This window comes from Macaca mulatta, chromosome 19 (genome assembly GCF_049350105.2).
Source record: "Macaca mulatta isolate MMU2019108-1 chromosome 19, T2T-MMU8v2.0, whole genome shotgun sequence".
In the NCBI taxonomy this organism is placed as follows: Eukaryota; Metazoa; Chordata; class Mammalia; order Primates; family Cercopithecidae; genus Macaca; species Macaca mulatta.
In genome coordinates this window covers 3,588,293-3,614,910 of record NC_133424.1, presented here as the reverse complement: position 1 = coordinate 3,614,910, position 26,618 = coordinate 3,588,293, and the positions used below count along the sequence as shown (strand labels likewise).

The 26,618-nt window shown below is 51.5% G+C and overlaps 1 protein-coding gene across 16 annotated transcripts; it reads right to left on the bottom strand.

Annotated features, from left to right (window-relative positions):
• Nucleotides 1-1,373: 1,373 nt before the first annotated feature.
• ZNF554 (zinc finger protein 554) lies at nucleotides 1,374-25,475 on the bottom strand. 16 transcript variants are annotated; one of them, XR_013409467.1, is made up of 7 exons: nucleotides 25,190-25,475; nucleotides 20,514-20,586; nucleotides 14,477-14,603; nucleotides 8,700-8,891; nucleotides 6,255-7,519; nucleotides 5,304-5,948; nucleotides 4,741-4,846 (listed from the first exon to the last, which is right to left on the bottom strand). XR_013409467.1 is itself a non-coding variant. In XM_077979081.1 (7 exons), the coding sequence occupies exons 4-7, from the start codon at nucleotides 14,508-14,510 to the stop codon at nucleotides 4,804-4,806; spliced, it is 1,302 nt and encodes a 433-aa protein (XP_077835207.1). In that variant the 5' UTR covers nucleotides 14,511-14,603; nucleotides 19,631-19,704; nucleotides 20,514-20,586; nucleotides 25,190-25,430; the 3' UTR covers nucleotides 4,741-4,803. The 16 variants fall into 16 exon arrangements, 7 of the variants coding, with proteins under 7 accessions (XP_077835204.1, XP_077835201.1, XP_077835207.1 ...); XR_013409465.1 differs by having other exon boundaries at nucleotides 5,304-5,940; XM_077979081.1 differs by lacking the exon at nucleotides 5,304-5,948 and adding an exon at nucleotides 19,631-19,704 and having other exon boundaries at nucleotides 6,487-7,519; nucleotides 25,190-25,430.
• Nucleotides 25,476-26,618: the final 1,143 nt, after the last annotated feature.

The following is a 26,618-nucleotide window of genomic DNA, read 5'->3' as shown; positions in this document are numbered from 1 at the left end:
GCTTGAACCCGAGAGGCAGAAGTTGCAGTGAGCCGAGATCGCCCCACTGCACTCTAGCCTGGGCGACAGAGTGAGACTCTGTATTTAAAACAAAACAAAACAAAACAAAACAAAAAAAACTCTCAAGTTCATATTTTAAACTGTAAGGAAAATTTTTTCAGATCATTTAAGTGCATCCCCAATTTGGAAGATTAAAAGGCTGGCCGGGCGCGGTGGCTCACACCTGTAATCCCAGCACTTTGGAAGGCAGAGGCAGCCGGATCACCTGAGGTCAGGAGTTAGAGACCAGCCTGGCTAACATGGCAAAACCCCGTCTCTTCGAAAAATACAAAAATTAGCCGGGCGTGGTGGCACGCACCTGTAATCCCAGCTAGGGAAGCTGAGGCAAGAAAGTCGCTTGAACCTGGGGAGGCGGAGGTTGCAGTGAGACGAGATCATGCCACTGCACTCCAGCCTGGGGGACAGAGCAAGACTCCGTCTCAAAAAAAAAAAAAAAAAGTATATGATATTGCACAATAGGAATGTATCTTAACACCACTAAACTTTAGACTTAAAAATGAAGATTGTAAATTTTTGTTATTTGCATTTTACTACAATTTTTTAGATGTTATATTTAAAACAGAAAAGACTATTTCTAAGGATATTGAATCCTTATTTTAACTGATATAAAAAAACACGCAAAAGTTTAAATGAATTTGATTGAACCTTAGGAGGGAAGTGGCTTTTTTAAAATTTTTGGTTTTTTGAGACAGAGTCTTGCTCTGTTACCCAGGCTAGAGTGCAATGGCAGGATCCAAGCTCACTGCAAACTCTACCTCCAGGGTTCAAGTGATTCTCATGCCTCAGCCTCCCGAGTAGGTGGGACTACAGGCCCGCCCCGCCACGCCCGGCTAATTTCTTTTTTCTTTTTTTTTGAGATGCAGTTTCGCTCTTGTTGCCCAGGCTGGAGTGCAGTGGCGCAATCTCAGCTCACCGCAATGCCTGCCTCCCAGGTTCAAGCGAGTCTTCTGCCTCAGCCTCCCGAGTAGCTGGGATTACAGGCATGCGCCATCACGCTCAGCTAATTTTGTATTTTTAGCAAAGATGGGGTTGCTCCATGTTGGTCAGGCTGGTCTCAAACTCCCGACCTCATGTGATCCGCCTGCCTCGGACTTGCAAAGTGCTTGGATTACAGATGTGAGCTACCATGCCCAGCCTTAAATGTTTTTTAAAAAAAAGGAAAAAAAAAAATTGTGATAGACCTGAAAACACTGAATACACTTAATAGATGGAGGCTGAAAATCAAACACAGTTAATGGCTGCTCATTTCGGAAAACTCCATAGCTTAAGTGGTTGTTCAAACAGTGATACTGACATTTCATTTAGAAACAGAATTTTAAAAATTCATTTTTATCTTTCCTAGAAAGGTTTTAAACATTTTATAAAAATTAATGTTTAGAGGACTGACACAGGAAAGCAGCTTCCAGTTAAAAATAGTGTGCCCCAGCGTGGTGGCTCTAATCCCAGCACTTTGGGAGGCCGAAGCAGGTGGATCACCTGAGGTCAGGAGTTCCAGACCCTTCGAGACCATCCTGGCCAACATGGTGAAACCCTGTCTCTAGGCCGGGCGCGGTGGCTCACGCCTGTAATCCCAGCACTTTGGGAGGCCGAGGCGGGCGGATCACAAGGTCAGGAGATCGAGACCATCCTGGCTAACACTGTGAAACCCCGTCTCTACTAAAAATGCAAAAAATTAGCCGGGCGAGGTGGCGGGTGCCTGTAGTCCCAGCTACTCGGGAGGCTGAGGCAGGAGAATGGCGTGAACCCGGGAGGCGGAGCTTGCAGTGAGCCGAGACTGTGCCACTGCACTCCAGCCTGGGCGACAGAGCGAGATTCCGTCTCAAAAAAAAAAAAGAATATGCTGAAAGCTACAGATGCTTTCCCCAAAATACACATCAGTGCACCAGCACACGCTTTGCATCCAGTTCAAAGTTGTTCAGAGCCCCTAAAGAAACTTACTCATCAACCCAACAGGGTCTAGACTAACCGTGGATCAAGGATCTCTAAGGAAAAGCAACATGTTCCATTTGGGTGAAAGGAGATCTGACGGGCAACCTCCCTCATTAGCTCAAGGAAAAAGGGAAGATTCACAGGAAAGTTAGATGACTCCAAAGAGGAAATTTGTACATTTGTTTTGAGACAGGGTCTTGCTCTATCCGTCAGGCTGCAGTGCAGTGGTGCACTCACAGCTCACTGCAGCCTTGGCCTCCTGGGCTCAAGCAGTCCTCCCACCTCAGCCCCCAGAGTAGCTGGGATCACAGGCGTGAGCCACCATGCCTGGCTAATGTTTGTATTTTATACATAGACAGGGTCTATGTTGCCCGGGCTGGTTTTGAACACCTGGGCTCAAGTGATCCTCCCACCTCAGGCTCCCAAAATACTGGGATTACAGCTGTGAGCCACTACACCCAGTTTACCAAGAGAAAATGTGGAGAACAGTTCCCCTGCTTGGTGGCCTGGCAAATGAGGAGCTGGCTTTGTACAGGGTGCTCAAGGCCAAATCCAGAGGCCACCACTTTTTTTTTTTCTCTTTGCGATAAAGTCTCACCATCACCCAAGCTGGAGCGCAATGGCGCCATCTCGGCTCACGGCAACCTCCACCTCCTGGGTTCAAGCTATTCTCATGCCACAGCCTCCTGAATAGCTGGGCCTAGAGGCATGCACCACCACGCCCAGCTAATTTTTTTTTTTTTTTTGAAACAGAGTTTTGCTCTTGTTGCCCAGACCTGCAGTGCAATGGTGCTATCTCGGCTCACAGCAACCTCCGCCTCCCAGGTTCAAGCGATTCTCCTGCCTCAGCCTCCCAAGTAGCTGGGATTACAGGCATGGGCCACCACGCCCGGCTAACTTTGTATTTTTTAGTAGTGACGGGGTTTCTCCATGTTGGTCAGGCTGGTCTCAAACTCCTGACCTCAGGTGATCCACCCATCTTGGCCTCCCTAATTTTTGTACTTTTTGGTAGAGATGGGGTTTCACCATGTTGGTCAGGCTGGTCTCCAACTCTTGATCTCAAGTAATCCACCCGCCTCAGCCTCCCAAAGTGGTGGGATTACAGGCGTGAGCAATCCTGCCCAGCCAATTCCACTACTTTCTAATTGTGTGACCTGGAGCAAATTTTGTCTTCTGTAAAATGGAATGTGAATAGTGATTATCTCATGGGGTCATGAGGGCTAAATGAAAATCACGTGGAAGTACTTGGCTGGTGCTTGGTATACAGTAAGCATCCAATACATGTTCATGACCATAATGCACATCGGCACTCTTGGTCTTGATTTTGCTAGGGGTAAGTCACAAGTGGGACTTTTCCCAGGCCACCAAAGGTCATTCCGCCCTCTATGTACCAAAGTCTACTATACTGTGTCCCTACTACGTAGCTATCCACAGTCTACCCTGACTCATCAATGAGGTTCCGTATCCTTAACAATTTTGGGTGCTATTTGGTTTTTATTCATTATCAAAATGATTATAGCAATAGAAAATGAAATGGCCAAAGATAAAATCACTAGAAGGGAGTGGTGGCTCACGCCTGTAATCTCAGCACTTTGGGAGGCCGAGGCAGGCAGATCACCTGAGGTCGGGAGTTCCAGACCAGCCTGACCAACAGGAGAAACCCCGTCTCTACTAAAATACAAAAATTTAGCCGGACGTGGTGGTGCGTGCCTGTAATCCCAGCTACTTGGGAGGCTGAGGTAGAATTGCTTGAACCCGGGAGACAGAGGTTGCGGTGAGCCGAGATCACGCCATTGTACTCCAGCCTGGGCAACAACAGTGAAAGTGTCTCAAAAAAAAAAAAAGATGCAAAATCACACATAATCAGAACACCCCAATAATCACGTAAATGATTCTTCACATCTCTGTCCAGCCTTTGTCCTTTTGCCTATGGATCAAATGATTAGCACTATTTTGAACCCCTTGTATCTTTTTTTTTTTTTTTTTGAGACGGAGTCTCGCTCTGTCGCCCAGGCTGGAGTGCAGTGGCCGGATCTCGGCTCACTGCAAGCTCCGCCTCCCGGGTTCACGCCATTCTCCTGCCTCAGCCTCCCGAGTAGCTGGGACTACAGGCGCCCGCCACCGCGCCCGGCTAGTTTTTTTTTGTATTTTTTTTTTTAGTAGAGACGGGGTTTCACCGTGTTCGCCAGGATGGTCTCGATCTCCTGACCTCGTGATCCGCCCGTCTCGGCCTCCCAAAGTGCTGGGATTACAGGCTTGAGCCACCGCGCCCGGCCCCTTATATCTTTTAAACTTCACATCCAAAGCACTTTCTGTCAGCATATACTCTGCATCAGCACAGTAGTGCACAAGATAGACGGATCTAGCTAAGTGACCAATGTAAACACTGAAACAGAATGCTGAAATAAACACGAGCACTGTGGCTCACACCCGCAATCCCAGCGTGGTGGCTCACACCCGCAATCCCAGCACTTTGGGAGGCCAAGGTGGGCGCACTTCTTGAGCTCAGGAGTTCGAGATCAGCCTGGGCCACCTGGTGAAAGCCCACTGCTACACGAAATACCAAAAAAAAATTTAGCTGGGTGTGGTCGTGGTGCGCATCTGTAGTTCCAGCTACTTGAGAGGCTGAAGTGGGAGGATTGCTTGAGTCCAGGAGATGAAAGCTGGCTGCAGGGAGCTATGATCACACCACAGAACTTCAGCCTCAGCAACAGAGTGAAAACCCGTCTCAAATAAACCGAGAAAAGAATATTGAAATAAAATCAATGGACAATTTAATAAAGAGGAAAGACACAGAAGTAATTAAGAAACAGACTATCCTGGCCAGGCGCGGCGGCTCACGCCTGTAATCCCAGCACTTTGGGAGGCCGAGACGGGTGGATCACGAGGTCAGGAGTTCGAGACCATCCTGGCTAACACGGTGAAACCCCGTCTCTACTAAAAAATACAAAAAACTAGCCGGGCGAGGTGGCGGGCGCCTGTAGTCCCGGCTACTCGGGAGGCTGAGGCAGGAGAATGGCGTAAAAACCCGGGAGGCAGAGCTTGCAGCGAGCTGAGATCCGGCCACTGCACTCCAGCCTGGGCGACACAGCGAGACTCCGTCTCAAAAAAAAAAAAAAAAAAAAAAAAAAAAGAAACAGACTATCCTAGCCAGGCGCGGCGGCTCACGCCTGTAATCCCAGCACTTTGGGAGGCCAAGCTGGGCAGATCACCTGAGGTCGGGAGTTCGAGACCAGCCTGGTGAACGTGGAGAAACCCCATCACTACTGAAAGTACAAAATTAGCTGGGCGTGGTGGTCTATGCCTGTAATCACAGCTATTTGGGAGGCTGAGGCAGCAGAATTGCTTCAACCCGGGAGGCAGAGGTTGTGGTGAGCCGAGATTGCGCCATTGCACCCCAGCCTGGGCAACAAGGGCGACACTCCGTCTCAAAAAAAAAAAATGAAACAGAATACCTTTTGTTTAAGCAACTAAACATGTGATGGGTCTTGGCAAGATCCCATCCACGATAGCACTCCCATCCACCAATCTTTTCCGAAAGTCTGGAGCTCACTGGCATATTGCAATGGCAACTCCTCCTATTAAAAGGCCCCGTCAGCCTGGGTACAGTGGCTCATGCTTCTAATCCCAGCACTTTGGAAGGCCAAGAGAGGAGGAGTGCTTGACCCCGGGAATTAAAGACCAGTCTTGGTAATGTAGCAAGACCCCAACTCCATAATAAATTTAAAAATTTGTTGGGCATGGTGTTGCACGCCTGTAGTCCCAGCGACCTGGAAGGCTGGGGTGGGAGGATTACTTGAGCCTAGGAAGTTGAAGCTACGGTGAGGTATGACCACGCCACTGCACTCCAGCCTGGGTGGCAGATCCCATCTCAAAAACGCAACAACAAAACACAAAAAGGCCCATTCTCAGAGCTTTCTTCCAAGAAGGTGAGAAGGTGACATAAACCCACTGCTTTTCTTTTTTTTTTTTTTTTTTGAGACGGAGTCTTGCTCTGTCGCCCAGGCTGGGGTGCGGTGGCCGGATCTCAGCTCACTGCAAGCTCCGCCTCCCGGGTTCACGCCATTCTCCTGCCTCAGCCTCCCGAGTAGCTGGGACTACAGGCGCCCACCACCTCGCCCGGCTAGTTTTTTGTATTTTTTAGTAGAGATGGGGTTTCACCGTGTTAGCCAGGATGGTCTCAATCTCCTGACCTCGTGATCCGCCCGTCTCGGCCTCCCAAAGTGCTGGGATTACAGGCTTGAGCCACCGCGCCCGGCCCCCACTGCTTTTCAAATTATCCATCCCACCAGGGCAAAGTATAACCACAGGTATGTGTCAGAGTACTAAAAAGGGGTTCACAAAGCAGCATGCAATCGCTAACATCCAATAAGATGTCTGTTCTGGTAGAACGCTTTCCCACAGTCAATGATTTTGTAGATTTTCTGGCTGCTGTGAGTTTTCTGATGTGTGACAAGGGACGAGCTCTGGCTGAAGGCTTTTCCGCATTCCTGACACCTGTAGGGTTTCTCTCCAGTGTGAGTTCTCTCGTGCCTCACCAGGGAAGACCTCTGGCTGAAAGCTCTCCCACACTGCTTACATTCATAGGGGTTCTCGCCCGTGTGAGTCCGCTCGTGCTGGTTGAGGGAGGAGCGGTCGCTAAAGGCCTTTCCACATTCGCTGCATTCGTAGGGCTTCTCTCCGGTGTGCGTCCTCCTGTGCAAGATCAGGTAGGAACTCTGGCAGAAGGATTTCCCGCAGTCTTCACATTTATAGGGCTTTTCCCCGGTGTGAATCCTCTGATGCTGAGTCAGAGATGAGATCCTGTTGAAGGCTTTCCCGCACGCGCCGCACGCGTAGGGCTTCTCTCCAGTGTGAGTCCTCAGATGGCGCGTGAGGGTGGAGCTGTGCGTAAAGGCTCGCCCACACTCCTGACACTCGTAGGGTTTCTCTCCCGTGTGAATTCTTTGATGTTCGCTCAAAGAATGCCTCCGGTTGAACACCTTCCCGCACTGCTGGCACTCAAAGGGTTTCTCTGCCGTGTTGATTTTGTTGTGGACGGTCAGGGCCATACCGTGGTTCAATGACTGCCCGTTTTCCAAATACACAAACATTTTCCCCCCGTGTGGAGTAAAGTGACTGTTCTGGCTGATGGCATTTCCGCATTCATTACCTTCACAGGGTCTCCGATCGGCATATCCCACCTGATGGTGGTTTAAGATGGAATCGGATGCCAAGCTTGTAGTATCTAACTCACTGCCACACAAGTGATTCCCTCTAGTGCTTCCCTGTGATGAAACAAGGGCTGGGCTCAGATTACCATTTTCCCCAAATCCATGCCATGCAGCAGCCTTCTCCTGAGGCATGGCCACTACGTGGAGGGATGCCTTTTGGCTCAAAAGTCCCCGGGGGTCTTCATGGCTCTTCTCTAATTGCTTCCATCCCCTGTCTTCTCTGATAAGCTTTATCATCTTTAAACCACTGGCTGGTTCCTCCTGCAAAGCCACCTTCTTGTAAGTTGAGTCTTGGTTTCTTAGTACAGTCATGCAATCTGGAATAAATTGAGGTGGAAACAATTTTTTTAGAAGAAGAAACAGCTTGAAAACGAGTGGGACAAAAGTCCTTCCAACATCTACAAGGCCTGTGTGGACTGATGTTCAAATATCAGCTTTGAACATGGGGGGAGGATGGGAAAAAGAGAGATGGGTGGCAAGGAAGGCCCCTAAGGATGAGATGCAGCAGCAGAAGATCGACAGTGACGGGAAAAGGCAGAGAAATATCAATGCAGAGAGAAATTACTCTGCAGGTGCGGTGGCTCACGCCTGTAATCCCAGCACTTTGGGAGGCCGAAGCGGGTGGATCACCTGAGGTCAGGAGTTTGAGACCAGCCTGACCAACACGGTGAAACCCCGTCTCTACTAAAAATACAAAAATTAGCCAGGCGTGGTGGCGCATGCCTGTACTCAGGAGGCTGAGGCGGAAGAATCGCTTGAACCCGGGAGGCGGAGGTTGCAGTGAGCCGAGATTGCGCCACGGCACTCCAGCCTGGGCAACAAGAGTGAAAGAGCGAGACTGTGTGTCAAAAAAAAAATTACTCTGTAAAGCTGGGAGAATATATCTAGCAGACAGAAAGAATTATCAAGGAAGCAAAGAGGGAAGAGACAACTAGAAACATAGGCAGAATGGCTTCAAGAAAAAACGGGGGGGAATAGAAGAAAATGGGGCCAGGAGTTGTGGCTGATGCCTGTACTCCCCACACTCTGGGAGGCTGAGAAAGCAGGATCGCTTGAGGCCAAGAATTCAAGAGCAGCTTGGGAAACACAGTGAGACTCCATCTCTGAGAAAAACAAAATAGCTGGGAGCGATGGCATGTGCCTATAGTCCCAGCTGCTCAGGAGGCTGAGGCAGGAGAATCACTTGAGCCCAGGAAGGCGAGGATGCAGTGAGAGATGATCATGCCACTGCACTCCAACCTGGGCCACAGAGTGAGACCCTGTCTTAAGATAAATTAATAAAACAAGAAAATGGGATATTCTTTTCTCTGTACCCAGAGAGAGGTCATACAAAGCAGTAAAAAGAAGGAGAAAGCTGCCAGAAAGTGAACTCAAGGTGTCTGAGAACGGGATCTTGGCATTCTCCTTACAGAATCAGGGCCTTGTGAAGATAATTCTGACCAATATTTCCCATGATGCCGCTGCCATCCCAGCGGTTTCTATCTGCCTGATTCTCACCTGCACAGGAGGCTTGAGGAGTCCCTTTCTCCTCCATCCACAGGGCTTCTCTTTGCTCCAAGTGGGAAGAAGCCGCTGGTTGAAGAAGTACATACCTCGTCCATGATGAAAGACTAGTGACTTGTGGGGTTTGTGCTGGGGAAAGTGAACCCTTCTTAATCCCCGCATCAGTACATTGGTTCTTCAAGGCCTCTGAAAGAGACAAGAGTATACTTGAGAGGTAGCACAAGGTAAAGATTTTATTTTCTAATTAACAAATTACAGACCTGGGCCGGGCACGGTGGCTCACTCCTGTCATCCCAGCACTTTGGGAGGCCAAGGCAGGTAGATCACCCAAGGTCAGGAGTTTGAGACCAGCCTGGCCGACATGGCAAAACCCCGTCTGTACTAAAAATACAAAAATTAGCCGGGCGTGGTGGTGCATGACTGTAACCCCAGTTACTCAGGAGGCTGAGGTGGGACAGCTGCTTGAACCCAGGAGGTGGAGGTTGCGGTGAGCTGAGATCGTGGCATTGCACTCCAGCCTGGGCAACAAGACTCAGTCTCAAAAAAATAAAATTAAAATAAATAAATAAATAAATAAATAATATTACAGATCTGGTTGGGCGTGGTAGCTCACATCTGTAATCCCAACACTCTGGGAGGCCCAGAGGCAGGTGGATCACTTGAGCTCAGGAGTTTGAGACCAGCCTGGGCAACATGGTGAGACCCTGTACCTACCAAAAAGAAAGAGAAGAAAAAATACCCAAAAAACTAGCCAAGTGTGGTGGTCTGAGTCTATAGTACCAGCTACCTGGGAGGCTGAGGTGGGAGGATCACTTGAGCCTGGGGAGGTCAAGGCTGTAGTGAGCTATGATTATACCACTGCACCCCAGGCTGGGCAACAAGAGTGGGACCCTGTCTCAAAAAAAAAAAAAAAAAAAAGATTTTACATTTCCCCCCAAAATCGATATACGAATGGTCAATAAACACATGAATGGATGCTCAATGTCACTGGTCATTAGGGAAATGCATACCGAAACTGCAATGAGATACCACTTCACACATACTAGGAAGGCCATAATAAAAAAAAAAAAATAAGTGTTGCCAAGGATGTGGAGAAATTAGAACAGTTTATACTGCTGGTAGGAATGGAAAATGTACATGCTGATACAAAAACCAGTATGGGGCTGGGCACAGTGGCTCATGTCTGTAATCCCAGCACTTTGGGAAGCGCAGGTAGGCGGATCACTTGAGGTCATGAGTTCAACAGCAGCCTGGCCAATATGGCAAAAATCCATCTCTATTAAAAATACAAAAACAGTAGCCAGGTGTGGTGGTGCATGCCTGTAATCTCAGCTACTGGGGAGGCTGAGGCAGGAGAATCGCCTGAACCTGGGAGGCAGAGGTTGTGGTGAGCCGAGATTGCACCACTGCACTCCAGCCTGGGCAACAAGAGCGAAACTCTGTCTCATAAAAAAAAAAAAAAAAAAAAAAACAAAAACAAGTGTGATGGTGCACACCTGTAATTCCAGCTACACTTGGGAAGCTGAGGCATGAGAATCACTTGAACTGCAGAGGCAGAGGTTGCAGTGAGCTGAGAAAGTGCCACTGCACTCCAGCCTGGGTGACAAAGCGAGATTCTATCTCAAAACAAAACAAAACAAAAGCCAGTATGGCAGTTCCTCAAAAAGTTAAACTCTAAACATAGAATTACCGCATGATCCGGCAATTCTACTCCGAGCATCGACCCAAAGCACTGAAAACAGTGACTGACAGATACTTGTTTGCCAATCCTCACAGCAACAGGATTCACAACAGTGGAAAGGTGGAAACCCAAGGTCCATCAACTGGTGAATGGACGGACAAAGCGTGTTGAATATACACAATGGAATCATCTTTTTCATCTATGAATAAAGCACTGACACGGGCTACAACATAAATGAACCCTGAAAACATCACACCCAGTGAACTCAGCCAGACACAAAAGGCATTTTTTTTTTTTTTTTTTTGAGACGGAGTCTTGCTCTGTTGCCCAGGCTGGAGTGCAGTGGCCTGATCTCAGCTCACTGCAAGCTCCGCCTCTCGGGTTCACGCCATTCTCCTGCCTCAGCCTCCTGAGTAGCTGGGACTACAGGCGCCCGCCACCTCGCCCGGCTAGTTTTTTGTATTTTTTAGTAGAGATGGGGTTTCACCGTGTTAGCCAGGATGGTCTCAATCTCCTGACCTCGTGATCCGCCCGTCTCGGCCTCCCAAGGTGCTGGGATGACAGGCTTGAGCCACCGCGCCCGGCCAAAAGGCCACATATTATCTGATTCCGTTTATAGGAAAAGTCTGGGGTAGGCAAATCCACAGAGATGGAGAGTGACTCATGGTTACCAGGGGCTGAAGGAGGGGCTGGGGAGGGAGAATTTTATGGGTATAGAGTTTTGGTTGAGAATAAAAAAGTTCTGGAAGTGGACGGTTGTGTTGGCTGTAGCACATGCTGAATGCATTTAATGCCACTGAACTGCATACTTAAAAAGGGTGAAAAAAGCACTTTATGTTTATATAGAGATCTATAGATAGATATGTCTGTGCATATATATATGTATATATAATTTTTTTTTTTTTTCTTTGACAGGGAGTTTTGCTCTTGTTGCCCAGGCTGGAGTGCAATGGCACAATCTCAGCTCACCGCAACCTCCACCTCCTGGGTTCAAGCGATTCTCTTGCCTCAGCCTCCTGAGTAGCTGGGATTACAGGCATGTGCCATCACGCCCGGCTAATTTTGTATTTTTAATAGAGACAGGGTTTCTCCATGTTGGTCAAGCTGATCTCTCAGGTGATCCACCTGCCTCGGCCTCCTAGAGAGCTGGGATTACAGGCATGAGCCACCGCTGTATATATATTTTTTGAGACAGAGTCTCACTCTGTTGCCCAGGCTAGAGTCCAGTGGTACAATCTTGGTTCACTGCAACCTCTGCCTCTCGGGTTCAAGCGATTCTCATGCCTCGGCCTCCTAAGTAGCTGGGATTACAGGCGCCTACCACCATGCCCAGTTAATTTTTGTGTTTTTAGTAGAGATGGGGTTTTGCCATGTTGGTCAGGCTGGTCTCGAACTCCTGGCCTCACGTGATCCAACCACCTCAGCCTCCCAAAGTGCTGGGATTACAGATGTGAACCACTATGCCCAGTCTGTATTTTTTATCACAGTAAAAACATTTTTTTTTTAAATTAAGAGTACAAGGCCGGGCGCGGTGGCTCAAGCCTGTAATCCCAGCACTTTGGGAGGCCGAGGCGGGCGGATCACAAGGTCAGGAGATCGAGACCACAGTGAAACCCCGTCTCTACTAAAAATACAAAAAATTAGCCGGGCGCGGTGGCGGGCGCCTGTAGTCCTAGCTACTCAGGAGGCTGAGGCAGGAGAATGGCGTGAACCCAGGAGGCGGAGCTTGCAGTGAGCCGAGATAGCGCCACTGCACTCCAGCCTGGGCAGCAGCGTGAGACTCCGTCTCAAAAAAAAAAAAAAAAAAAAAAAAAAAAAAAGAGTACAAATGCTCTGTGATATGGCTGGGCTGTCTCCCGACCCAAATCTCATCTCAAATTGTAATCTCCACGTGTCAAGGGAGGTACCTGATGGGAGGTGATGAGATCATGGGGTCGGTTCCGCCATGCTGTTCTCGTGATAGTGAGCTCTCATGAGATCTGATGGTTTTATAAGCTTTCCCCTGCTCTCTTCTCTCTCTTGCTGCCTTTTGAAGAAGGTGCCTGCTTCCCCTTCTGCCATGATTGTAAGTTTCCTGAGGCCTCCCAAGCCATGGGGAACTGTGACTCCATTAAACCTCTTTTCCTTTTCTTTTTTTTTTTTTTTGAGACGGAGTCTCGCTTTGTCGCCCAGGCTGGAGTGCAGTGGCCGGATCTCAGCTCACTGCAAGCTCCGCCTCCCGGGTTTACGCCATTCTCCTGCCTCAGCCTCCCGAGTAGCTGGGACTACCGGCGCCCGCCACCTCGCCCGGCTAGTTTTTTTTGTAATTTTAGTAGAGACGGGGTTTCACCATATTAGCCAGGATGGTCTCGATCTCCTGACCTCGTGATCCGCCCGTCTCGGCCTCCCAAAGTGCTGGGATTACAGGCTTGAGCCACCGCGCCCGGCCATCTTTTTTTTTTAATGGAACTGTGACTCCATTAAACCTCTTTTCCTTTTCTTTTTTTTTCTTTTTTTTTTTTTTGAGACGGAGTCTCGCTCTGTCGCCCAGGCTGGAGTGCGGTGGTGCGATCTCGGCTCACTGCAACCTCCGCCTCCCATGTTCAAGCAAGTCTCCTGCCTCAGCTTCCTGAGTCGCCGGGGTTACTGGTGCCCAACACCACGCCCGCCTGATTTTTTTTCTATTTTTAATAGACACGGGGTTTCACCACGTTGGCCAGGCTGGTCTTGAACTCCTGACCTCACGTGATCCACCCTTGTGATCTCTAAGTGCTGGGATTACAGGCGTGAGCCACCACGCCCAGCCGAGGGCGTGGTATTCTTTACAGCAGCGTGAAACCGACTAAGACACTCTGACTTTGTTCCCAGGGGGAATCAGAGAAGTTATCTAGGCCTGAGCTGAGACATGCAATTCCACTGCAGCTCCAGCTATCACGTACTGAACAAGGAAGGTCATCTGTTCTCAGAGAAACCAGACCACGAAAGCCGCAAAACCAGGACCCACGTTTGTCTTATTTACCGATGAATCCCCCATTCCCAGCATGGTGCCTGACACACAGTAGACACTAGATGAGATGGTTTGGCTGTGTCGCCATCCAAATCTCACCTTGAATTGTAAGAATCCCCACGTTGGCCGGGCGCGGTGGATCATGCCTGTAATCCCAGCACTTTGGGAGGCCGAGACGGGCGGATCACGAGGTCAGGAGATCAAGACCATCCTGGCTAACACTGTGAAACCCCGTCTCTACTAAAAAATACAAAAAACTAGCCGGGCGCGGTGGTGGGCGCCTGTAGTCCCAGCTACTTGGGAGGCTGAGACAGGAGAATGGCGTGAACCCGGGAGGCGGAGCTTGCAGTGAGCTGAGATCCGGCCACTGCACCCCAGCCTGGGCCACAGAGCGAGACTCCATCTCAAAAAAAAAAAAATCCCCACGTCAGGGGCAGAGCCAGGGGGAGATAACTGAATCATGGCAGGGGTGGTTTTCCCCATACTGTTCTCGTGCTAATGGATACGTCTCACAAGACCTGACGATTTTACAAATGGGAGTTTCCCTGCACAAGCTCTCTTGCCTACTGGCCATGTCAGATGTGACTTTGCTCCTCATTCGCCTTCCACCATGATTGTAAGCCCTCCCCGGCCATGTGGAACTGAGTCCATTAAACCCCCTTTCCTTTACAAATTACCCAGTCTTGGGTATGTCCTTATTAGCAGTGTGAGAACAGACTAATACACCAGATAAATGTGGGCCGGGCGCGGTGGCTCAAGCCTGTCATCCCAGTACTTTGGGAGGCCGAGACGGGCAGATCATGAAGTCAGGAGATCGAGACCATCCTGGCTAACACGATGAAACCCCGTCTCTACTAAAAAAATACAAAAAACTAGCCAGGCATGGTGGCGGGCGCCTGTAGTCCCAGCTACTCGGGAGGCTGAGGCAGGAGAATGGCGTGAACCCGGGAGGCGGAGCTTGCAGTGAGCTGAGATCCGGTCACTGCACTCCAGCCTGGGCGAGTGAGATTCCATCTCAAAACAAACAAACAAACAAACAAACAAACAAACAAACAAACATAAATGTGAATCAATGAACACAGGAATGAATGATGCTTGCCTTACCCAGGGAGACCACGTTCCTATAGTTCTCCAGCATCACCTCTCTGTACAGGTTCTTCTGAGCAGGCTCCAGCAACTCCCATTCCTCCTGGGAGAAGTCCACGGACACGTCCTCAAAGGTTACTAATTCCTAGAATATCACAGCGGTTCTGCTCAAGATGGGTCCATCGCCACCCACGTTCATGGGAGGAGGGGTGAGGTTGGTGGCACCAGGGAAGTTGAGAAAGGTCAAGGTGCAAAGGTCAGAAGTCAGTGTCTACTAGCTGCCTTGTGGGTGCTTGTCGTTGGCTTCAAATCAGAGGGATATATAGACCCTAGGCCCACCATCGACACAGCAATGATGACCAGGACACAGGTCTGGATGAAACACTTTGCCCATTTCTTATTGAACTGGTGATTCTAACCTCTGGATCTCTGAGTCTGACATTCCCACGCAAGAATCTCCCCCTGCTGGTTCTGAAAATGCATGGATGTCAGGGGCATGCCACTCGCGGGTTACCGGACTGCAGGTATATATCTGACCTATCCGGGACACAGCCTCCTCATCTGTTCAATGGAAAGAAGCATTTTATCCAAAGCGTGTTGTCGTGAGGACTAACTAGTTAGTATCAGTCACAGCATTTGCTATTGCTATAGTCAGAAGACCTAGAAGCAATACCCAACAACACGCAGGATGGAACAGGACCTTACTCAAAACTCACAATTATTAGAGGTTAGTTTTCTTTGCTTCCATGACTCACAGTTACACGTTACAAGGCACGGACGATGTAAGAAGAGGAATCTGCTACAACCCTGACCCACTGAAATATGGTGAAAGCTTTGTTGTTTCAGCATATGAAGGGGCTGAGTGTTTAGGGCCTGAATGGCTATCCAGGTAATCCATGGTATAAAACGGCACCTAAGCTGGTATCTGCTATAAGATGTAAAAGTTGGCCGGGCGCGGTGGCTCAAGCCTGTAATCCCAGCACTTTGGGAGGCCGAGACGGGTGGATCACGAGGTCAGGAGATCGAGACCATCCTGTCGAACACGGTGAAACCCCGTCTCTACTAAAAAGTACAAAAAAAAAACTAGGCGAGCGAGGTGGCGGGTGCCTGTAGTCCCAGCTACTCAGGAGGCTGAGGCAGGAGAATGGCGGAAACCCGAGAGGCAGAGCTTGCAGTGAGCTGAGATCCGGCCACTGCACTCCAGCCTGGGCGACAGAGCGAGACTCCGTCTCAAAAAAAAAAAAAAAAAAAAAAAAAAAAGATGTAAAAGTTGTCTGGGCACTGTGACTCATGCCTGTAATCCCCGCACTTTGGGAGGCTGAGGCGGGTGGATCAACTGAGGTCAGGAGTTCGAGACCAGCCTGACCAATACGGAGAAACCCCATCTCTACTGAAAATACAAAATCAGGCTGGGCACGGTGGCTCATGCCTGTAATCCCAGCACTTTGGGAGGCCGAGGTGGGCGGATCACGAGGTCAGGAGATTGAGACCATCCTGGCTAACACGGTGAAACCCCATCTCTACTAAAAATACAAAAAATTAGCCGGGTGTGGTGGTGCGCACCTGTAGCCCCAGCTACTCGGAGGCTGAGGCAGGAGAATGGCGTGAACCCGGGAGGCGGAGCTTGCAGTGAGCTGAGATCATGCCACTGCACTCCAGCCTGGGCGACAGAGCGAGACTCCGTCTCAAAAAAAAAAATTCAGGCCGGGCGCGGTGGCTCAAGCCTGTAATCCCAGCACTTTGGGAGGCCGAGACGGGCGGATCACGAGGTCAGGAGATCGAGACCATCCTGGCGAACACGGTGAAACCCCGTCTGTACTAAAAAATACAAAAAACTAGCCGGGCGAGGTGGTGGGCACCTGTAGTCTCAGCTACTCGGGAGGCTGAGGCAGGAGAATGGCGTGAACCCGGGAGGCGGAGCTTGCAGTGAGCTGAGATCCAGCCACTGCACTCCAGCCTGGGCGACAGAGCATGACTCCGTCTCAAAAAAAAACAAAAAAAAACAAAAAAAAACAAAATCAGTCAAGAGTGGTGGCCGGTGCCTGTAATTCCAGCTACTCAGGAGGCTGATGCAGGAGAATCCTTGAACCCAGGAGGTGGAGGTTGCAGTGAGCTGAGACTGCACCACTGCACTCCAGCCTGGGCAACAAGAGCGAAACTCCATCAAAAAAAAGAAAAAGAAAAGAAAGGATGTAAAACCACTTCTAGCACGTGAACCATATGCATACAGGAGGCACCCCGATCTTTTGACCCCAGCCTTAAGGGCCCTGTATGGACTTGATTCAGTCCACACCCATCTTATGCCTTCACCTCTCTCTCTTCAGTTGCATCCTGGGGAAAAAAAAAAAAACCCTTCCGACTTTGCTCACACTGGTAATCCCAGAACTTTGGGAGGCCAAGCTGGGAAGACTGCTCGAGCCCAGGAGTTCGAGACCAGACTGGGCAACATAGTGACTCCCAGTTTCTACAAAAAAATTTTTAAAACTTTAAAAAATCCCACTCCAGGATGTGCCTGTAATCCCAGCACTTTGGCCTTTGAGGCCAAGAGTTCAAGACCAGCTTGGGCCGCGCGTGGTGGCTCACGCCTGTAATCCCAGCACTTTGGGAGGCCAAGGAGGGTGGATCACAAGGTCAGGAGATCGAGACCATCCTGGATAACACGGTGAAACCCTGTCTTTACTAAAAATACAAAAAATTAGCCGGGCGTGGTAGCAGCAGGCGCCTGTAGTCCCCACTACTCGGGAGGCGGAGGCAGGAGAATGGCGTAAACCCGGGAGGCGGAGCTTACAGTGAGCTGAGATCGCACCACTGCACTCCAGCCTGGGCAACAGAGCGAGACTCTGTCTCAAAAAAAAAAAAAAAAAAGACCAGCCTGGACAACATGGTGAAACCCTGTCTCTACTAAAAATACAAAAATTAGCCGGGCATGGTGGCGAGTACTGTAATCTCAGCTACTTGGGAGGCTGAGGCAGGAGAATCACTTGAACCCAGGAGGCAGGATCTCACTTCAGCTTGGGCAACAGAGTGAAACTCCATCTCAAAAATGAATAAATAAATAAAACTGCAGAGGGCGGGAGTGGTGGCTCACACCTGTAATCCCAGCACTTTGGGAGGCCAAGGTGGGTGGGTCACCTGAACCCAGGAGTTCACGGCCAGCCTGGGCCAACATGGTGAAACTCCGTCTCTACAAATAATACAAAAATTGACTGGGTATGGTGGCACATACCTGTAATCCCAGCTACTTGGGAGGCTGAGGCACAAGAACAGCTTGAGCTTGGGAGGTGGAGGTTGCAGTGAGCCAAGATCGCACCACTGCACTCTAACCTGGGCAATAGAGCAAGACCCTGTTTCAAAAAAATAAAACCGCAGGCCAGGCATGGTGGCTCACATCTGTAGTCCCAGCACTTTGGGAGACCGAGGCGGGCAGATCACGAGGTCAGGAGATCGAGACCATCCTGGCTAACATGGTGAAATCCCATCTCTACTAAAAATACAAAAAACTAGCCGGGCGAGGTGGCGGGCGCTTGTAGTCCCAGCTACTCGGGAGGCTGAGGCTGGAGAATGGCGTGAACCCAGGAGGCGGAGCTTGCAGTGAGCAGAGATGACACCACTGCACTCCAGCCTGGGCGACAGAGCGAGACTCCGTCTCAAAAAATAAATAAATAAAATAAAATAAAACAAAACAAAACAAAACGGCAATCAGGTCATGCTCAGTGAAAGAAGCCAGACACAGAAGGACAAAGCCTGTGTGGTTCCACTCCTAGGAGGTCCCTAGAGTCATGAGATTCAGAGAGACAGAAAGTAGGATGGCAGGTGCCAGAGGCTGGGAAGGGGGATGGGGAGTGAGTATCTCATTGGGGACAGAGTTTTAGTTTGGGAAGAGGAAAAAGTTCTAGAGAGGACGGTGGTGATGGTTGTAAAACCGCATGAATGTGTTTAATGCTACTGAGCTGTGCACTTCAAAATGGTTAAGATGGTGAAGTTCACATATATTTCATGTGTTTTATCGCAATTACAAAAATATTCTTTCAAGTAAAGAGGAGGATGCCTTGCTGGGCAGCACTGTCCGGTCTCCAAGGGAAGGTGCTGGATCCCACCTGTTCATGGCAGTGGCTGATGCCATCTCGTTAGCAGCGGCAGGGAGGTGCCACTGGAGCTGCACACCCCATGGAGCTGGTGGGAGCCCCGCCCTCCTGCGCCTTCCTGTGCTCTTGGGGGACCTGAGAAGAGGCGGGATCTGCCCACCTGGGTGCAGCTGCAGCTGCCAGACCCGTAGCTGCAGAGCTGGGCCTCCCGCTCCAGGAAGCAGACAGGAGCTGGAGACAAGTGAGACCCCTGCCTCGTCCACGTTGGTGAGGCAGGAGCTCCCGGGTGCAGCCGTGGCTGCCCTCCCAGGCGCCGGACCCAGGCATCTCTGCAGCCTGCACCCTCAGGTGTCTCAGGAAGGACCTCCCAGTCCCTGCAGGTTCAGGGGGTACCTGCTCCCACTGCCTGGCCTCTCTCAGAGTGGGGGTTGGGGCCAAGCCCCGGGGCCATGAATGGCAGCAGGAGGCAGATTAATTCTTGGGCGGAAGGGGGCGGGTCCCCAGTAAGGCCCCGCCTTCAGGCCAGGGAGGGCCTGAAGACTCCGGGCCAAGCTGCCAGTCCTACGGACCAGATTTGGGACTTATAGTGCCTCTTTCTTTCTTTCTTTCTTTTTTTTTTTTTTTTTTTTTTGACAGTCTCGCTCTGTCACCCAGGCTGGAGTGCAGTGGCCGGATCTCAGCTCACTGCAAGCTCCGCCTCCCGGGTTCACGCCATTCTCCTGCCTCAGCCTCCCGAGTAGCTGGGACTACAGGCGCCCGCCACCTCGCCCGGCTAGTTTTTTATGTATTTTTAGTAGAGACGGGGTTTCACCGTGTTCGCCAGGATGGTCTCGATCTCCTGACCTTGTGATCCGCCCGTCTCGGCCTCCCAAAGTGCTGGGATTACAGGCTTGAGCCACCGCGCCCGGCCTATGGTGCCTCTTTGGTCCCACCCATGGCCGCCCATGGACCAGTCAGCACACACTTCCTCCCCTCTGAGGTCCAGAAAAGCCCTGGATCAGCCTCAGCAGGGCAGAGGACGGCCAGAGACAAAGAAGGCAGAGAGATGAGAGGATGGGACGGGACGACCAGCTGCAGAGAGGCGTACCCTCTCCACTGAAAGCTGCGGAGATGATCTGCCGGCAGAGAGGAGCCACCGTCTCTGCTGAGAGCTTCAGAGACCTGCAGAGACGTCCGAATGACTTGCCTGCAGAGAGGAACCCCCCTCTCCAGGGCCTCCTCTCAGCTGAGAGCTGAACACTCGACCAGACGACCTGCCTACAGGGGGCAGCTGCCCACTCCTCTGAGCTGCTCTCACCGTAACGAGAACTCTCCTTCGCCCTTTACTTGTCTGCGTACCTCATTCTTCCTGGATGCGGGACAAGAACTTGGGCAAAGGCACCAAGGCCACAGAGGTTTCTAGCCAGAAAAACGGACACCCCAGAGATCCTGTAAGACTGTCTCCTAGGGCCGGGCGCGGTGGCTCAAGCCTGTAATCCCAGCACTTTGGGAGGCCGAGACGGGCGGATCACGAGGTCGGGAGATCGAGACCATCCTGGCTAACACGGTGAAACCCCGTCTCTACTAAAAAATACAAAAAACTAGCCGGGCGAGGTGGCGGGCGCCTGTGGTCCCAGCTACTGGGGAGGCTGAGGCAGGAGAATGGCGTAAACCCGGGAGGCGGAGCTTGCAGTGAGCTGAGATCCGGCCACTGCACTCCAGCCTGGGCGGCAGAGCGAGACTCCGTCTCAAAAAAAAAAAAAAAAAAAAAGACTGTCTCCTAGGGAGGGGCTGTGCTCAGTCCCAACACTGAGGGTCATTCTTCACACTTGGGAGCGGCATGAGTACCTCATCCCACACACCGCTCCTGGGGAATTCTCCTGAACTTTCACATCGCAAGGGGTCTCCTTCTCTATCGAGGACTGGGTTTCTGGTGGGATTGTTCCCTCTGGATATACTGGGCGCCTTCTGGGAGAATGAGGACATCTCACCTGGGACCGGCAGGGCAGGTACCCGGCAGCCATTCTCTCCTCTTGGGAAAAGCGGGTTCCTGGGCAGTCAGAGCTGTGGGGAGGAGAAAGCTGCTGTGAATACCAGACCCAGGCCAGTCCCCAGATCCCAGAGCCCTTGGCCTGGACAACCTCCATTTGCTTGAAGGGGCCTCCATACACAGAAGGAGGTAAACTGAGGCCAGGACCCAGGACTGAGGCCAGGGTTTTTGGTTTTTAAGAGATAGAGTCTCCCTCCGTTGCCCAGGCTGGAGTGCAGTGGTGCGATCGTAGCTCATCTCAGGGCAGCCTCAACCTCCTGGGCTCAAGCGATCCTGCTACCTCAGCCTGTGGCTGGAACTACAGGCACCACCATGCCCCGCTACTTTTTTGTATTTTCTGTAGAGACGGGGGCCTTGCTATGTTGTCCCAGGTCTACAGCTCCTGGGCTCAAGGAATCCACTTTCCTTGGCCTCCCTAAGTTCTGGGATTAAAGGTGTGAGACGCCACACCCATCCATGGCCAGGAGTCTTAAAGGCCCCATTTTATGGATGAAGGTCCTGAGGCCCTTGGAAGCAAACAAGTTTACAAAACACTCAGTCTCCATTAGGAAGTGAAGCACCCACTCCATATGTGTTTCCTGAGACTGTTTTCACAAGCTGCCAGGAACCCGGGGGGCTTGGAATAACAGGAAGATATCCTTTACCAGTTCTGGAAGCCGGAAGTCTGAGATCAAGGTGTGGGCAGGGCTGCGCTCCCTCTGAAGGCGCTAGGGAAAAGCTCAGTTGTGGTGGCTCATACCTGTAATCCCAGCACTTTGGGAGGCTAAGGCAGGAGGATCACTTGAGCCCAGGCGTTCAAGACCAGCCTGGCCAACATGGTGAAACCTCATCTACTAAAAATACAAAAAAAAAAAAAAAAAAAAAAGCCAGGTGTGGTGGTGCATCCCTGTAATCCCAGCTACTCAGGAGGCTGAGGCATGAGAATTATTTGAACCTGGGAGACAGAGGTTCAGTGAGCCAAGACTGTGCCACTGCACTCCAGCCTGGGCAACAGAGCAAGACTCTGTCTCAAAAAGAAAAGATAAGGAAAAAAAATAAACAAAAGCTCTCAAGAAAAATTTTTCCTGCCTCTTCCAGCTACTGGGGGCATGACTGGGGTCCTTATAAGAGAAAGAGATGCCTGGACGTGGTGGCTCATGCCTGTAATCCTAGCATTTTGATTTTTTTAATTTTTTTTTTTTTTTTTTTTTTTGAGACGGAGTCTTGCTCTGTCGCCCAGGCTGGAGTGCAGTGGCCGGATCTCAGCTCACTGCAAGCTCCGCCTCCCGGGTTCACGCCATTCTCCGGCCTCAGCCTCCCGAGTAGCTGGGACTACAGGCGCCCGCCACCTCGCCCGGCTAGTTTTTTGTATTTCTTAATAGAGACGGGGTTTCACCGTGTTAGCCAGGATGGTTTCGATCTCCTGACCTCGTGATCCGCCCGTCTCGGCCTCCCAAAGTGCTGGGATTACAGGCTTGAGCCACCGCGCCCGGCCAATCCTAGCATTTTGAAAGGCCGAGGCGGGCAGATCACGAGGTCAGGAGTTTGAGACCAGCCTGGCCAACGTGGTGAAACCCCGTCTCTACTAAAAATACAAAAAATTGCTGAGTGTGGTGGCGGGCATCTGTAATCCCAGCTACTTGGGAGGCTTAGGCAGAATTGCTTGAACCTGGTGCGGTGGAGGTTGCGGTGAGCTGAGATCACACCAATGCACTCCAGCCTGGTGACAGACCGAGACTCTGTCTCAAAAAAAAAAAAAAAAGAGAGAAAGAGACACAGGGAAGAAGGCCACGTGATGATGCAGTTAGAACCAGGAGTGATGTGGTCCCAAGCCAACGGACACCAACTATGGCAGGGCATCCCCAGAAGCTGGAAGAGACAGAGATGATCCTCCCGCCAGAGCCTTCAGAAGCACCACGGCCCCTCCGCATCTTCATGTCGGGCTTCTGGCCTCCAGACTTGTGAGAGAATAAATTTCAAGCCTCCCCGTGCCCCCCGGTTTGTGGTGCATTGTTACAGCAGCTCCAGGAGGCTCATATAAGAACCAAAGGCACGGGGTGTGGTGGCTCAAGCCTGTAATCCCAGCACTTTGGGAGGCCGAGATGGGCGGATCACGAGGTCAGGAGATCGAGACCATCCTGGCTAACAGGGTGAAACCCCGTCTCTACTAAAAATACAAAAAATTAGCCGGGCGCAGTGGCGGGTGCCTGCAGTCCCAGCTACTCGGGAGGCTGAGGCAGGAGAATGGCGTGAACCTGGGAGGCAGAGCTTGCAGTGAGCCGAGATCACGCCACTGCACTCCAGCCCGGGCGACAGAGCGAGACTCCATCTCAAAAAACAAACAAACAAAAAAACCAAAGGCAAACACAGACACAGTCTCCTTGCTTTGAGGGGCTTCACATGGGGGATTCTTTGCAGGTGCCGTCGGGAATTTACAACCTGCCAGGCTTCCCTCTGCCCCCAACATGGCGCAAGGCTCCCTTGGCTCTTGGGACTTTATTTTTATTTTTTTGAGACAGAATTTCGCTCGTCACCCAGGCTGGAGTGCAATGGTGCGATATTGGCTCACTGCAACTTTCGCCTCCCGGGTGCCAACAATTCTCATGCCTCAGCCTCCCGAGTAGCTGGGATTACAGGCACCCGCCACCACGCCTGGCTAATTTTTGTATTTTTAGTGGAGACGGGGTTTCACCATGTTGGCCAGGTTGGTCTCTAACTCCTGGGTTGTAATCTGCCCGCCTTGACCTCCAAATTGTTGGGATTACAGGTGTGAGCCGCCGCACCCAGCCCACTCTTGGAACTTTACATTACAGCTCATGGCAATGGGGACAGGACCTCCCACGCCTCAGCTCCTGTGTCTTCCTTCTTCCACCCTCAAGTGGCTCACAGGACCCTCCTCTCTCATGGTTGATGTTAATGACCCTGTCAACGCCCTCATTGACCCACACCTATGCGCCTGGGTCAGGAACATCCCTTCCAATGTCCAACTCCCAAAACTCATCCTTGCTCCAAAAGAAAGGCCTCTTGAGGCTGCCTTGCAGACAAAAATGAAATCCACGCAGCCAGGCACGGTGGCTCACGCCTGTAATCCCAGCACTTTTGGGAGGCTGAGGTGGGTGGATCACCTGAGGTCAGGAGTTCGACACCAGCCTGGCCAACATGGAGAAACTCTGTCTCTACTAAAAATATAAAAATTAGCCGGGCGTGGTGGAGGGTGCCTGTAATTCCAGCTACTTGGGAGGCTGAGGCAGGAGAATCACTTGAACTGGGAGGCAGAGGGTGCAGTGAGCCGAGATCATGCAACTGTATTCCAGCCTGGGCAACAGGGTGAGACTCCGTCTCAAGAAAAAGATAAAGCCGGGCGCGGTGGCTCACGCCTGTAATCCCAGCACTTTGGGAGGCCGAGGCGGGCGGATCACAAGGTCAGGAGATCGAGACCACGGTGAAACCCCGTTTCTACTAAAAATACAAAAAATTAGCCGGGCGCGGTGGCAGGCGCCTGTAGTCCCAGCTACTCAGGAGGCTGAGGCAGGAGAATGGCATGAACCCGGGAGGCGGAGCTTGCAGTGAGCCGAGATTGCGCCACTGCACTCCAGCCTGGGCGACAGAGCGAGACTCTGTCTCAAAAAAAAAAAAAAAAAAAGAAAAAGATAAAGAAGAAAAAGAAACCAACGTGTTTGGGTAAGGGAGAGTTCAGGGAGGTTGGGGTTGCTAGACCAGCAGAAAGGTCAGCTGTCTCCTCATTCCTCAACAGGGGTGGTGGGTATACACAGAATGGACCCTTGAAGCCAGGCACTGTGGCTCACGCCTGTAATCCCAGAACTTTGGGAGGCAGAGGCGGGATCACCTGACGTTGGGAGTTCGAGACCAGCCTGGCCAACATGGTGAAACCCCGTCTCTACTAAAAATGAAAAAATGAGCTGGGCATGGTGGCGCATGCCTGTAATCCTAGCTACTCGGGTGGCTGAGGCAGGAGATCGCTTGAACCGGGAGGCGGAGGTTGCAGTGGACCGAGATCGTGCCATTGCACTCCAGATTCCGTCTCAAAAAAAAAAAAAAAAAAAAAAAAAAAAGGACCCTTGCTATCTTATCACCACGACCGCGATGCTAACACATAAGTGAGGTCTCCCGCAGGGCACTGTGGACACTGGGGCCTGGGTCATTCTCCGGGCTGGGCAGCTGGGCAGGGTGCTGAGCTGCATCCCTGGCCTCCACCTACTCCATGCCCGGAACTCCCCCCAGTTGTGACGACCACAGACGTCCCCAGACATCGCCCGGTGTCCCCTGGAGGGCAGGACCGCCCCTCGCTGAGACCCTCAGACGTGGCCTCACTGAAGTGCGAGCGTGGCAGCCGCCCTCTGCCTTTAGCGTAGAGTCAATGCGTCTTCTCCCTCTCCTTGCAGGCTGGGCCCCAGGAGCTCATGCGTCTCTCATCCAGGGGTGTCTTCACAGGGCAAGGACAGACCGTGCCATCCTGGGCGCTGGGGCCCTGGGCGAGCTGCCGGCCCCCGACCCTCCCGTGGGGACCCTAACGCGACAGGGTCATGCCCCGGCCATCCGGCCCCGCCAGCCCCAGCCCCACCAGAGCCCCGGCAGGCCCGGCACGGAGGTCGCGGCGCGGGAGGCGGCGGCACTTACAGCTGAGCTGCCGGGAGCCGCGCGCGCCGGCCCAGGTGGGCGCAGGTGACCATTGGGGCGCGCGCTCAGGCGCCACGCAGAGCCCCCGAGGCGGGAGCGCCCCGTGCAGGTTGGACGGCCTCCCCTGCGTGTCCCGGGGACGCCTCCTCCGCTGGGCACCTCGGCGCTCGGAGCGGACGCCCCCAACAGGCACCCCTCTGGAACTCGCCGCAGCCGCCGCCGCCAACCCTCGACGAGCGCAGAGGCAAACTCGGCACTGCGCCTGCGCGCCCCGAGCCTGCGAACTACAAGTCCCAGCAAGCTCCGCAGCGCGGCGCTGGGCTCTCGGCGCTCCAATCTGGGTCACAGCGCCGCCTCCGGGCGGGCGGCGTCGCCGCAGGACCGCGATGCCCCTGCTGCTGTCGGATCCACCCTGTGTGGCTGGCTGGAGTGTCCGGGCGTTCTGGGGTTCGCGGACCCAATCCTCAAATCCCAGCTCCGTTGTTTCCCGGCGGCTTGCCATTGGATATTAATAACTATTATTATTTATTAAGCAAGTTATATAAACGTATAATGCATTACATATTAAAATGATTGCTTAAGTAATTGTTTGTTTTTGAGACTGAATTTCGCTCTTGTCATCCAGGCTGGAGTGCAATGGAGTGATCTCAGGTCACTGCAACCTCTGCCTCCCGGGTTCAATCGATTCTCCTGCCTCAGCCTCCCAAGTAGCTGGGATTACAGGCGTGCGCAACCACACCCGGCTGATTTTTTATATTTTTGGTAGCGACGCGGTTTCACCATGTTGGCCAGGCTGGTCTCGAACTCCTGACTTCCAGTGATCTGCCCGCCTTGGCCTCCCAAAGTTCTGGGATTACAGGTGTGAGCCACCGCGCCCAGCCAAATTAAATTATTGTTTAAATATTTATTTAATATTCTACTAATTGTTATCAGAAATTAAAATAGTAAAACTACTATAATTAATATACTGTTGTAGGGTATAATAAATTCCTCTTCAAAGGTTTTAGCCCGTAAATTGTTAAGTACAATCAGTTCTGAGCTCCTCTCCAAAGAACCAATGTTTCCGTATGTTCAGCTCCCCTGTTCTTTGTTCTGCATTTTAAACTTTAATTTCCTTGTTCTTTTTGTCTCCTTGCCCCTAGTTTCAGTAAACAACTCCCTCCTAGCCTGTATCACCTGCTCTGACCTTAGTCACCCTTGTCACCTGCTCTGACCTTAGTTATCCTTGGTCACCTGCGCTGTTCTTAGTCATCCTGAATCACCTGTTCTCTAGCCGTCCTTCCCGCCAAACTACTCCCCCCTCCACTCCGGCTCCTACCCCTGCTCTCTTTAAAACAGCTAGTCGGAATTAGCTTAGACTGTGTGGTCCAACCCTAGCCAATAGGAGAATGACACAGCAGTAGGGGTACCTGTGTCAGGGATAAGAACC

What these genes read in the sequence shown, in the direction of transcription:
- ZNF554 (XM_015122435.3), bottom strand. Translation starts at nt 25,242, where the DNA reads ATGGTCACCTGCGCCCACCTGGGCCGGCGCGCGCGGCTCCCGGCAGCT. An exon ending in CGGCTCCCGGCAGCTCAGCT is followed by an intron (nt 20,587 to 25,189) that starts GTAAGTGCCGCC and finishes TCCTCCCCACAG; the next exon opens with CTCTGACTGCCCAGGAACCC. An exon ending in ACCTGCCCTGCCGGTCCCAG is followed by an intron (nt 14,604 to 20,513) that starts GTGAGATGTCCT and finishes GTGATATTCTAG; the next exon opens with GAATTAGTAACCTTTGAGGA.